General features: G+C 39.6%; 1 protein-coding gene across 6 annotated transcripts in view; it reads right to left on the reverse strand.

Moving 5' to 3' along the window:
* The window catches only part of ythdc2 (YTH domain containing 2), a 151975-nt gene that overhangs the window by 135354 nt on the left and 2376 nt on the right, over positions 1-14245 (reverse strand). For all 6 annotated transcript variants that reach the window (XM_043710759.2, XM_043710748.2, XM_087998617.1 and 3 more), the window contains 6 exons: positions 11158-11322; positions 6313-6403; positions 3156-3352; positions 1715-1917; positions 271-437; positions 87-189 (listed from right to left, as the gene is read on the reverse strand). In XM_043710759.2, coding sequence (XP_043566694.1) covers positions 87-189; positions 271-437; positions 1715-1917; positions 3156-3352; positions 6313-6403; positions 11158-11314 — 918 coding nt within the window. In that variant the 5' untranslated portion in view covers positions 11315-11322. Of the gene's footprint in view, positions 1-86; positions 190-270; positions 438-1714; positions 1918-3155; positions 3353-6312; positions 6404-11157; positions 11323-14245 lie in introns of those variants that run through there.

Below are 14245 nucleotides of genomic sequence, written 5' to 3' on the forward strand. Positions count from 1 at the left end.
TTTTGGAGCTTCTGAAACCAGATTACAATCACAAATTCCTCCCCAAACTGCTAAAACAAATACAGAAATCATTCTGAAAAACTTACTACTATCACATGTGTAACAGCTGCTAAGGTGCCATCTCCTGCCATTAGTGTTCGAAGTAGTACTCCATTAGTACAAAATGTTAACAGTGTCTTTGGGGAAACCCTAAAACAAATAAAACAAGTTTGATTTAGAAAACTGAAATGCCAGAAGCACTTTTATGCTTAGCAGCTTCTTTCGTTATACCTGCTCTCCAGTCGAATCTGATAACCAATAGTCTGCCCAATCTTCTCACCCCGCTCTGCAGCAACCCTTTCTGCTACAGCAATAGCTGCAAGTCGCCTAGGCTGGGTACAGAATATACGACAGGGTATTCCATACTTGTAACAGTCATCGAGAAGGAACTGGGGAATCTGAAAAATAATGCAATGAAATGTGAACACAGTCTCATAATTAAGCAAAGACCCAATAAATTAATAGCACTACTGTAAAGTAGTTGGAAATTTTAAAAATATCATGTCCTTGACTTTATATTGTGTGATCATGAGTTTCACTTTGTATGTTTTCCAAGAAGCTAAAAGTTTCAAACTAACATTAAAACAAACACATTAAGATTAGATTAGATTCCCTACAGTGTGGAAACAGGCCCTTCAGCACAACCAGTCCACACCGACCCTCCGAAGAGTAACCCACCCAGACCCATTTCCCTCTGACTAATGTATCTAACACTATGGGCAATTTAACATGGCCAATTCACCTGACCTGCACATCTTTGAACTGTGGGAGGAAACTGGAGCACCCGGAGGAAACCCACGCAAACACGAGGAGAATGTGCAAACTCCACACAGACAGTCGCCCAAGGCACTGTGAGGCTGCAGTGCTATCCACTGTGCCATCGTGCTGCCCCAAATACCAACTGCTAAACCTTTTGTTTTAAACAATAAAATCAACCGATACTGATCTAATTGGAAATAAGAACTAGCTATGAATAGGAGTAAACACATTACCAGCAAAGTCAAATCTACATGCTGTTCTTAAATCAAGAACTGGATATTGTACACCCTGAAACATTAACTTCGATTTCTCTCCACAGATGCGATCACATCTGCTGAGCTTTTTCCAGCAATTTCTGTTTTTGTTTCCGAGTTACAACATCCACAGTTCTTTCAGGTTTTATTACTTACCCTGCTGGATATGTTTTCAGCAGGACAGCATATAAAATAAGGAGGTCCCTCAGCCAATGTTGTTCACATCTACCACGAAACTCACCCCATAACAGAAACTGGCTGGATACTTAAAGCAGCAGCCAACACACCATATGTAAATGAATAATTAAGGGTTAACTGACCTGATTTAAAGCTCAACTGATCCCAATAATACCCTGCCCAATAGTATTATAGTTAGTGAGAACAGGCAGGCATAGTGGGCAGTCTTTTCTTTTAAAATATAAGTTTTAAAACTGCAAGAAAGTGAGGGCTACTCTCTTCAGATGGTGCCATATGGGCATCAGCTGCACCAGCTCAGAAGGTGTCTGCCTAACTTTTTCACAGCATGGATTTCAAAGCCGACCCTTGAAACCCCTTCCCAAAATGGCACAACCTTCCTTAGCCTATGTTCTTTATTTACCGTGATCAAGGGATAGATTTAACCTTCATGCTGGGACAAGTAGCTACAAATTAAAGGGACACACCTGCGTGGTTTTTCCAGATCCTGTTTCTCCAACTATTAAAATCACTCTGTTCTCTTTTATGATTTTCACTATTTCATCCCGCTTTTCAAAAACTGGAAGCGACTGCCGAAAGGCATCCAATTCAGAATCTCCACGTTTTGGTGGTACTTGAGGAATACCATTATTGAGTCTACCACTGGTCTTATTCATCTCTCTGTTGTTTTCTAGGAGGGCAAAAACATGGTACCAACTGAAGCACAGTTTGAAAATCAACATGATAACTAAAAAACAGCACAATCAAGATAATTACAATGTATCTCACAAAAAGTGACAGACTTGCGCAAAATAAAATTAGTGTTTAGGTTAAGTCAGAAAACAAAACAAATGCTAGAAATACTCAGCAGGTCTGGCAGAATTTGTGCAGACAGAAACAAGAGTTAACTACCTGCTTGTCCCTCCACACATCCTGCCAGAACTGCTGGGTATTTCCAGTTTTTATTTCAAATTTCCAAAATATATGGGATTATGCTGTTGTTTATATTTTTAATTTCTGGACGACTAACAGAGATTGATGTTGATTGCACATAATGTCAAGGCTTCTACACATGCTTGTCCTCAGCCTTTGGTGAGCTAATGCCCAATGACTAGTATTCGTTGGCAAGCAAATACAACAGTAGTTGAACTGTTGCCATTATGAAAAGTTATCGTTAATATTAAAATTTTATTTAAAAATTTTCAAATCTATAAATGCCATAAATTTAATTCCAACTGACAAAATAAATTTTGACGGTCTTCCAAAACCCATACAACACTTTAAAAATACTTTGCCTAAATAGTGTGCAATGTTTCAAAAGCTAAGGACAGCTTTGAGTGGATTGTAATTAAATTTCTAAAAATAAACAAAATATCAAATGTACATTTTTAAAAACAGAAATATGTCTTAACTTACAGCTTTAGATCATGCTTTTCCAATCAAGAAAAATTTTAAACAGCAAGAACCCATGATTTTAAATAATGGTAATTAGAAATTTAAGTAACATTGATGCATTTTTAAATCCAATAACTTCAGAATGCCAGCCCTGAGACAACCCCATGTCCACCTGCTAGTGTACGTCTCTGAAGAGCTGACCAACTTAATTTGAATATTTTTAAGAATTTTGAAAATGCCTGTCAAATAGGTATATTGCCTCCCTCCAAACTAAGTAGTAATACAGAAACAAAAACAGAAGTTACTGTAAAGACTCAGCAGATCTCACAGCATTTGTGAAAAGAAATCAGAGTTAACATTTTGGATCCAGTGACCCTTCCTCAGAACTGACAAAGGGTCACTGGACCCGAAACGTTAACTCTGATTTCTCTTCACAGATGCTGCCAGACCTGCTAAACCTTTCCAGCAACTTCTGTTTTTGTTTCCGATTTACTGCATTCACAGTTTTCAGTTTTTTAAAATAGTAACACATACCTGCTTCAACAGTTAATGCATTCCCACGTTCAGTTTTGGGCAAAAGATCTGTGCGCTCTTTATTAGTGACAGGAAACCTCTGAATTAAATTGCGAATGGCATGCTTCATACTGTGAGTTAGAGTACAGGTCATGACAGCCTGAGCCATCTCAGAGCCATCTTTTTTCTTTACCGTAAGAAATCTGTGTGCTCCTTTTCTGAAAATAAAAGGTAGTGTTGTAATATTGCCAAATTGTCCTGCACTTCAAATCACTTAAACACCATATTGTTTTTTTCTTAATTTCAGACAGTGTCTATTCCACTATTTGAGTGGATAATTTGATAAAAATATTCATTACAAAGACACCAATAAGTATGTTGATTTCAGGGGCTCGAGATCACTTATTTAATAGAAGTAGGCGACAATACACAACCTCCTGATGAAGGAGCAGCACTCAGAAAGCTAGTGCTTCCAAATAAACCTAGTGGACTATAACCTGGTGTTGTGTGATTTTTAACTTTGTATACCCCAGTCCATCACCAGCACCTCCAAACCAAGTAATCTTCTGATAGTTTATTGAGTTTAAGAAACAGTAGTTTAGATATGATATATGAATTAATTAGATAAAGAAGGTATACAGCCAGAACAACTGTGGATGGTTCATTGATACTGGAGGAGATATGGGCTGTCAGTGTGGAATGTTTCATTGAAGGGGTAGGGGCAGCAACCTGACCTAGGCTAGCAAGATGCACCTGTTTGGGGACTATCAAGTACTAGGAGCAAAATTAAGGATCAGGTCCTCCAGGGTTATAGCCTCCGGATTTGCTACCCAAGCCAGGTACAAATTGGCTTAGGGATAAGAAAATTAGAGAAGTAAACACATGGCTAAGGGAGTGGTGTAGGAAAGAGGGGTTCCATTTCATCAGACATTGGCATCAGTTTTGGAACAGGAGAGATCTGTACTGATGGGACAGTCTCCACCTGAACCGATCTGGAACCAGTGTTCTGGCGAAAAGGATAAATAGGCACAGGCCCTCAGAATATTCCATGATCATTGTTCCTCTGCAGACCTGCTCTAAGGCTTAGTTTAGCATTCTAAGAAGAAATGCTTATTTTTGAAAACAACATACTGACAATAGGTTGTGTTTGGCAACAGATAAATTGTTGATGCTAGCTGTATAGACATTGTAACTTGTCTTTCGTAATTTTTCCCTTTGTTTACAAATGCTAAAATTTGGTAAGTTAATTATCATTGCAATAGCTTTAAATAAAATCTCATGCTACAAAGTAATAGGAAAATTCATTTTGCATGGGACCTCAATATTCAACAGCACTTTCATAGCAAGTGACTCTAAAACTTAGTACATTGATTGGAGAGGTATGTGGGTGGGAAAAGCAAAGAAAAAAAATGCTCACTTAGAAAAAGAATTAAACACAAATAGAGATTTCAAACATAACAATTGTAAAGAGTTTATATAAACAATGGTGTTTACTAAAATATTGCCAAACCACAGTCACAATAACAAACTTCGGCCATCATTACCATTGAGAGTTTGGCCCAGTAAAACTTGGTACAGCAAAACTTGGTACAGCAGTTAACCAGTAAAAGAGTGAGTGTTAAGACTGTGGCAAAGCCATGGAAAGATTTATAAACAAAAACAAAACACCAGACAACTATTCGACAGGTACAGAGCTGGAACTCAGTGGCAACAAAAGAAAATAGGATGAGCTGGACTTGATACTGGATGTGATGAGCAATGAAGCTTGAGGGATGCTGGTGAAATGATCAATATAACAGCAGAGTTTGATGTGAATGCTTGTGGTCATAGTTGTGTGGCAGCAATAGCAGATAGGGATGGAAGCAGGTGATATAAAGGAAATTGAACCACATTAGGGAGAATGTGGGGTTTGAAGCTCAGTTAATTGTCAAAAGTGCTATAACGTTGCACACCATCAGGTCTGGTCTGAGAACAAAGTTGGGTACAGGGCAATAATGAGGATTTTCATGCAATTACTTAAATTCTAGTCATCAAGATAGCAAACTCTGGTCCATCCACAATTTGATGTTAGATAAGTAGCTGGAAAGTACGCTGTCTTGGATCTCAAAATGATGACAGTGAAGTCAAGTTGCAATATCACCTGTGTAAACATGGATGCTGATTCCATGCTTAAAGATAATTCTGATAAAAGGTAAACAATAGCAGTAAGACAGTGTTGCATTTTTCTGCATGTTCATCAAGTGTCAATTTTGGGAGCTTCAAGGAAGCTTTCCCTTTGAGAACCATAGTAAGCTTTCTCTCTCAATTCTCAGCTACTCAACTCTAATTATTCACTTTAACTCTGCAGTGTTGCTGTCATGCTCAGCAGCAATGGAGACAGTCACCAGGAGCCTTATAGAGTTCACATCACAGCCACATTTAAACCTCAGCCATACACCATTTCAAATGCTGCCAGCCTGGTCTGAAGTACTCACTAGCTAAGTGTGATGTCCACAGTTTAGAGGAACATGCAGCAATGCTGCAATTAATGAGTGACCTTCTGCACTCCACAAGGAGTGAATGCCACAATCTTCTCACATTAGCTCACACTCACTTGATCTATTATGCTGCACCAGTCTTGGCTCATGGTTTAGCACTCTCAATGTTACACATGGCCTCTTCCTGGGTATATTGAGTTGAGATTAGGTAATGAGATGCTAACACATATGAACAGGCCCTTATTCTTCAACACCCATTTGATTCTCATCCAGCTATTTAAAATGCAAGTGAAAAAGCTAGCTTTCTTTTGTCCCCTTGAAATTGAAAATCTTGTTGATTTTTTGATTTTCATGTAGTAAATGAGTTGCTTGTTTAAGTTCATCTTGGGGACTTTAATCAGCCTGATGAAGTGATTAATTTGCAACAATTTTCCATGTTGAACATACAGCACAGTATCTTAACAGTAATTAATCTATTGCTATATCTGTTGTAAAGTAGATTGAAAAAAAATAACATTGTTAAATACAGAACTCTGAATGCGAATATATTAAAAGAGATGTAATATGAATATGTAACATCTCATTGATGCAGTGTTGTAACCCAAGCAAAGCACATTCATTCCGTACCACGTTTTCTGTAAAACTAAAGCTTTGGCATGGCACATCCCTACACAAACACATCTTAAGTCTATGTAACTCACCCTTTGCTTTTAGAAATCAGGCCAAGGGACTGGGCAAGACGATGAATAAATGCCCTTTCTGTACTTGTCAAGGAAGATGGAAATTCCATTTCTAGAAGAAAGAAATTAGTTGAGGATAAAGCAAACGACATATGAAATATTTTATCTAGTTTTCACAGTTTAAAAATCTTTTGGAGCATCAAACATAGCAAGACAGATTATTGCATAGTGTTAAAACTTCAAATTTCAATTTTTCTAGGGCTATTTTCCTTGGAGCATTGGAAGCTGAGGGGAAACCTTATAGAGGTTTATAAAAATCATAAGGGGCATGGGAAGAGTAAATAGCCAAGGTATTTTCCCAGGGTGGGGGAAATCCAAACCTGGGAGGGCATAAGTTTAAAGGTGAGAGGGGAAAAGATTTAAAAAAAAAAGGGAGGTGCGTGTATGGAAAGAGCTGCCAGAGGACGTGGTGGAGGCTAGTACAATTGCAACTTTTAAAATACAAATAGGAAGGACTATGGGTCAAATGCTGGCAAATAGGATTAGATTTATATAGGATATCTGGCCAGCATGGACAAGTTGGACTAAAAGGTCTGTTTCTGTGCTGTATATCTCCAGGACTCTGTAATAGTGAAACATTCCTTCCTCAATCATTTCTATTAATACATTCTGCCTTTTTACAAAGCCACAGTCCATCCTTAAATGTAAAGTTTATTATACAATAATAATAGACTCCATACATACAGCATCTATTGGCAACAAAAGATTTCCAAGTTAGTAAACATATCAAGAGTCAGAAGGTGAACTGTTGTTGGAATTTTGAGCCACGAGACTGTGACTATTAAATAGGATTACTACCCAAGTATCATTTTCCCCATCAATGTACACCACAAAATTCCTTCACCTCTTAGTTTTTTCTTTCATGTTTCATTCTCTAGTCAAGAACATTAGCAGTCAACCTGTTCCTTATCAATACTATCCTGTAGAAAATCCCATCTCATTAGTTCCAACTGTGAATGCAGATGATTTATCTGGAAGATTTCGAATGATTTTTTTTTCCACATTTGAATCGGAGATTAGAATCATGAATCAGGCACTACACCATTCAAAATTTGCTTTATCATTCAGTAAGATTGTGCCTGATCTAGATGTGCACCCAATACTATCTAATTCCAAAAACCTTAGAGTCCCTTGCGAAGCAGGAATCTACCTACCTCCTTAAAAATAGTTAATGACTCTGTCTCCACCACTCTGGGAGAAGAGAATTCAAAAGAAAAACAACCCTCAAAAAAATTCTCATGTCAGTTTTAAATGGAAGACCACTTATTTTTAAAATGCATCCTCTATTTCTAGTCTCTCCCACAAAATGAAACATCCCTTCAGGTGTCCACCATATCAAGCCCTCTCAAGATTTTGTATGTTTCAAAAAGATCATTTCCAATTCTTTTAAACTAGATATGTGGCCATCAGTCACACCTTTCTCTACAAGATAACTCTCTTACCACCTGGAGACGTTTAGAGACCTACAGCATTCTGGTGGTTGATCCGAAAGAGTTTTTTGTCCAGAGATTTTTCCTTCACAGCAGCTGTTCAGCTGTGGATTTTCTGGCTGCTATATGATCTTAAAGCTGTACCAACAATTGCTTTTAAAAAAAATTTTAAACTCTTCTTTTCTCTTTATATATCTTGAGTCGAATTCTTGGATTTTCCCTGCTGTGGAGTTTCTAGTCAGTGTTTCACATTGTTGCCACCACTTTTTAATCATGTGGTTTGAGGCCACACCATGAGTTTGGGTTCAATGTTTATTCTTAACCAGTCAGCAAAGTCAACAAATGTGGTAAAAACAATGACTGCAGACGCTGGAAACCAGATTCTGGATTAGTGGTTCTGGAAGAGCACAGCAGTTCAGGCAGCATCCAAGGAGCTTCGAAATCGATGTTTCGGGCAAAAGCCCTTGCTTTTGCCCGAAACGTCGATGTCGATTTCGAAGCTGCTTGGATGCTGCCTGAACTGCTGTGCTCTTCCAGCACCACTAATCCAAAGTCAACAAATGTTCTGCTCCAACTCCTCTCATTACATGCTATCTATGCTCAATCTCTGACATCATAAGCTCTCTCTGGGGTCCTGAGGCTCTTCTTCAAGTTCCATATTAGACTTGGCCTATGCACTCAAGTCTAGATCAGTAATATTGATCAAGATAAATAGATATCATGAATAAATATAATGAACCAGACTTTATAAAAAATCTTAAAGTAAGGGAACACTGAGGAAGCAGCGATCATAATATGGTAGAGTTCAGTCTGCAGTTTGAAAGAGAGAAGGCAAAATTGGATGTAATGGTGTTACAGTTAAATAAAGGTAATGATGAGGGCATGAGAGAGGAACTGACAAAAATAGACTGGAAGCAGAGCCTAGCAGGGAAGACAGTAGTGCAAAAATGGCAGGAGTTTGTGGGTAAAATTGAGGACACTGCACAGAGGTTCATCCCCAAGAAGAGAAAGATTATCCGGGGAGGGATTAGACAGCCATGGCTGACAAAGGAAGTCAGGAAATCTATCAAAGAAAAAGAGAGAGCCTGTAAAGTGGCCAAGAGCACTGGGAAAATCAGAAGATTAGGAAGGCTACAAAAACAAACAGAGGATATCAAAGAGAGAAATAAGGAAGGAGAGGATCAAATATGAAGATAGGCTAGCCAGTAATATTAGAAATGATAGTAAAAGTTTCTTTCAATACATAAGAAACAAACGACAGGCAAGAGTAGACATTGGGCCACTTCAAACTGATGCTGGAAGCCTAGTGATGGGAGATAAGGAAATAGCTGGAGAACTTAATAAGTACTTTGCGTCAGTCTTCACAGTGGAAGACATGAGTAATATCCCAACAATTAAAGGGAGTCAGGGGGCTGAGTTGAGTATGGTTGCCATTACAAAAGAGAAAGTGCTAGAAAAGCTAAAAGGTCTTAAAATTGATAAATCTCCTGGCCCTGATGGGTTACATCCTAGAGTTCTGAGGGAGATGGCTGAGGAAATAGCGGAGGCATTGGTTGAGATCTTTAAAAAGTCACTGGAGTCAGGGAAAGTCCCAGATGATTGGAAGATCGCTGTTGTAACCCCCTTGTTCAAGAAAGGATCAAGGCAAAAGATGGAAAATTATAGGCCAATTAGCCTAACCTCGGTTGTTGGTAAAATTCTAGAATCCATCATTAAGGATGAGGTTTCTAAATTCTTGGAAGAGTAGGGTCGGATTAGAACAAGTCAACATGGATTTAGTAAGGGGAGGTCATGCCTGACAAACCTGTTGGAGTTCTTTGAAGAGGTGACAAGTAGGTTAGACCAGGGAAACCCAGTGGATGTGGTCTACCTAGACTTCCAAAAGGCCTTTGATAAGGTGCCACACGGGAGGCTGCTGAGCAAGGTGAGGGCCCATGGTGTTCGAGGTGAGCTACTGGTATGGATTGAGGATTGGCTGTCTGACAGAAGGTAGAGAGTTGGGATAAAAGGTTCTTTTTCGGAATGGCAGCCGGTGACAAGCGGTGTCCCGCAGGGTTCAGTGTTGGGGCCGCAGCTGTTCACATTATATATTAATGATGTGGATGAAGGGACTGGGGGCATTCTAGCGAAGTTTGCCGATGATACAAAGTTAGGTGGACAGGCAGGTAGTACTGAGGAAGTGGGGAGGCTGCAAAAGGATCTAGACAGTTTGGAGGAGTGGTCCAGGAAATGGCTGATGGAATTCAATGTGAGCAAATGCGAGGTCTTGCACTTTGGGAAAAAGAATAGAAGCATAGATTACTTTCTAAACGGTGAGAAAATTCGTAAAGCCAAAGTACAGAGGGATCTGGGAGTGCTAGTTGAGGATTCTCTAAAGGTAAACATGCAGGTTGAGTCCGTGATTAAGAAAGCGAATGCAATATTGTCAATTATCTCAAGAGGGTTGGAACATAAAAGCACTGTTGTGCTACTGAGACTTTATAAAGCTCTGGTTAGGCCCCATTTGGAGTACTGTGTCCAGTTTTGGTCCCCACACCTCAGGAAGGACATACTGGCACTGCAGCGTGTCCAGCGGAGATTCACACAGATGATCCCTGGAATGGTAGGTCTAACATATGAGGAACGGCTGAGGATCCTGGGATTGTAATCATTGGAGTTTAGAAGATTAAGGGGAGATCTAATAGAAACTTACAAGATAATACATGGCTTGGAAAGGGTGGACGCTAGGAAATTGTTTCCGTTAGGCGAGGAGACTAGGACCCGTGGACACAGCCTTAGAATTAGAGGGGGTAAATTCAGAATAGAAATGCTGAGACATTTCTTCAGCCAGAGAGTGGTGGGCCTGTGGAATTCATTGCCACAGAGTGCAGTGGAGGCTGGGACGCTAAATGTCTTCAAGGCAGAAATTGATAAATTCTTGATGTCACAAGGAATTAAGGGCTACGGGGAGAATGCGGGTAAGTGGAGTTGAAATGCCCATCAGCCATGATTGAATGGCGGAGTGGACTCAATGGGGCCGAATGGCCTTATTTCCGCTCCTATGTCTTATGGTCTTATATCAGTACTAGGATCTCTAGCAAACCTCACTGTACTTTCTTGGAACAACTGTTCACCATGCATCCATGCAGTTACTGCCCCTTTTATTCCACGTGCTTCAATTTTTGTGGCTAGTTAAATGGAACTTTACCAAATGTTTATTGGAATTCCATGCACAAAATCAACCACATTTACCTCATCGACCCTTCTAATTAAAAAATAATGCCTTTACCAAATCCATTCTGCCTTTCCTTCATTCTTCCAACATCAATCAGGTGAAATTTAAAAGAATGTTCGCAACAATCTATGATTCTATGAAATGCAATGCTGCTGCAATCACCTTTTTGATCTCCGTATCGGAACCTCTCAAGGGCGATGTTAACTGCAATTTTCACTTCTTCTTCAATCCGAATATCCTTAAATCCCTTAGCTTTAGAGACAGCTTGGCTTGACTGGGCACTCCCAGGCCGTGGTGACACACTTGTAGGCCTTGACATATTTAGACCTAGGGAAACAAAAATGTTTGAAATAGTTTGATGAATAAATCTAATTAATTTTACACAATATGCAAAAACATAATTAAGTATTTAAACAAACTATAAATCTACCTACATAATTGGACTGTTTTGCTTAGTTCAAATTAAATCTAGTTCATATATTTCACAAGTTTGCACAACCAAGTATCTCTTATCAACAATTTTTTAATGCTTAGTATTTATACATTCCTTGACAAGAATTAAAACTTGAAAATTATTTATGCAAGATTTCAGTGAATAGTCATTAAATATATTCAGCAGCACACAAAACAAAAAGGTTATTGCAAGGTTTGTAGCTCAGGTTGAGGCTTAGGGTGTAGGTTTGCTCGCTGAGCTGTAGGTTTGATATCCAGACGTTTCATTACCTGGCTAGGTAACATCATCAGTGGCGACCTCCAAGTGAAGCGAAGCTGTTGTCTCCTGCTTTCTATTTACGTGTTTGTCCTGGATAGGATTCCTGGGGTTTGTGGTGATGTCATTTCCTGTTCGTTTTCTGAGGGGTTGATAGATGGTATCTAGATCTGTGTGTTTGTTTATGGCATTGTGGTTGGAGTGTCAGGCCTCTAGGAATTCTCTGGCATGTCTTTGCTTAGCCAGTCCCAGGATAGATGTGTTGTCCCAGTCGAAATGTTTTTTTTTCCCTCCATGTGTAGGGCTACGAGGGAGAGAGGGTCATGTCTTTTTGTGGCGAGCTGGTGTTCGTGTATCCTGGTGGCTAACTTTCTTCCTGTTTTTCCTACGCAGTCCTCCCTCGTAGCCCTACACACGGAGAAAAAATACCCACCATTTCGACTGGGACAACACATCTATCCTGGGACAGGCTAAGCAAAGACATGCCAGAGAATTCCTAGAGGCCTGACACTCCAACCACAACGCCATAAACAAACACATAGATCTAGATACCATCTATCAACCCCTCAGAAAACGAACAGGAAATGACATCACCACAAACCCCAGGAATCCTATCCAGGACAAACACGTAAATAGAAAGCAGGAGACAACAGCTTCGCTTCACTTGGAGGTCGCCACTGATGATGTTACCTAGCCAGGTAATGAAACATCTGGATATCAAAACTACAGCTCAGCGAGCAAACCTACACCCTAAACAAAGGTTATCTTAAATGATATTTTCCCAGGCTAAGCTGAACAGCATTTTTATTCTTTCATGGGTTCTAGGGTTTGTTGGCAAGTCCAGCATTTGCTGCACAATCCTTAATTGCCTACAGTGCTGTTAGAAAGGAAATTCAAGGTCTCGTTGGCTTTATCTCTTATTGCCCCTGCACCACCGGCCACGGGCACAGATTAACACATACATTTCAGGACCTAAATCAGCCCAGTCTTGCAAAGTGAGCCAAATTTGTGATGGACTTATAGTATCATTGTCAGTCTACATTCTGCGCTCTTTCCACCTCCAATGTTTGCTTCAAGTGATGTTTAACATGGAGATGTTGCAGATTCATCAGCTGGGAGAGAGCAGTAGTTGGTAATCAACAGGCGGTTTCCTTGCCTGCATGAAACAATCAAGGTTGAAAGACTTCCAAACGAATTCCCTCCCACAGTGTACCACTTTACTGCTAAGTTAAGTAGGACAGGACATAGCCAGGAACCATGTAGTGATATTTGAGACACTGGTTTCAAGTTTGAGTTTGGTAAAAACGAAAAGCATTGTTTAATTATTCCTCCTTATCTATTCTATGAGCTACACAGTGTCCACGTTCAGGAGTCATTGAATTTAACTCACAGGTATAGCAAACCATTAAGCCAAATAGTATGTTGGCCTTTACAAAACAAAATTCTAACAAGTTTGTCAAACATGATATCCCATGCAAGGAATCATTGGGAAGATGTTACGATGAACCATTCCCAAAACAGCAGCTTTTGTTGGAGTACTAAGTCCAGTTCCCAGGGTTGGGTAACTCAATTGGCTGGACAACTGGTTTACAATGTAGAATTACAGTAACAGCACAAGTTCAATTCCCACACCAACTGAGGTCGCCATGAAGGTCCCAACTTCTCAAACTCGCCCTAACGTCTGGTAACCCCTGGGTAACCACCATCAGTCATCTCTCTCTAATGGGACAGCAGCCCTATGATCCTCTGGGACTATGGTAACTTTACCTTGCTATTGCATCCAGTCTGGGTATCACATCTTAGGAAAGATGTAAGGCATTAAATAGTATACAGAAATATTTATGGAAGAGGTTCCAGGGATGAGGACTTTCAGTTACATTGGAGAAGCTTGGTGGGAATGACAGTTGCAAGGAAGATGCAAAGAGGATTTGGAGAAGCTAAACGTGCCAGATATAATAAAAATGTAGATAAATAAGAAGATTTTCAATTTGGTAGGAAAAATAAAATTACAGATTTTTTTTAATGCAAGACGTTGGAATGTGTTGCATTTCAAAAGGACTTAGGTGTCCTTGTTCAGAAGTCATTGAAATTAAAATGCATGTTCAGCAAACTATTGAGGCAAATGGTATGTTGGCCTTTATTTCAAGAGGAATTGAGAATAGGAGAAAGAATGCACTATAATTCTACAGAGCCCAGAAAAGACCACACCTGAAATATTATGGTTTGGTCTCCATACCCAAGGAAAGGTATACTCAACCTAGAGGGAGTGCAAAGACATTTCAGCAAACTAATTCCTGGAGTGAGAGCATTGCCCAATGAGGATATACAAAACAGACTGGACCTAAATTATCTAGGGCTTACAAGAATGAGGGGAAGGATCAACAGTGTGGGTGCAGAAAGAAGGTAGCCCATCACTGCAGGGACTGGACTCTTGACAGTTTCAGAATAACTCTAAGATGAGGAGTAATTTCTTTTCAGTCCTTTTGTATTGCAGCTTTTCCACATTTAAATAATATTTTGTCCTCTCTTCCAAAATGACCA

This window comes from Chiloscyllium plagiosum, unplaced genomic scaffold (assembly GCF_037043375.1).
Source record: "Chiloscyllium plagiosum isolate Xiang-an unplaced genomic scaffold, Cpla_swu_hap1 HiC_scaffold_2, whole genome shotgun sequence".
NCBI classification, from domain to species: Eukaryota; Metazoa; Chordata; class Chondrichthyes; order Orectolobiformes; family Hemiscylliidae; genus Chiloscyllium; species Chiloscyllium plagiosum.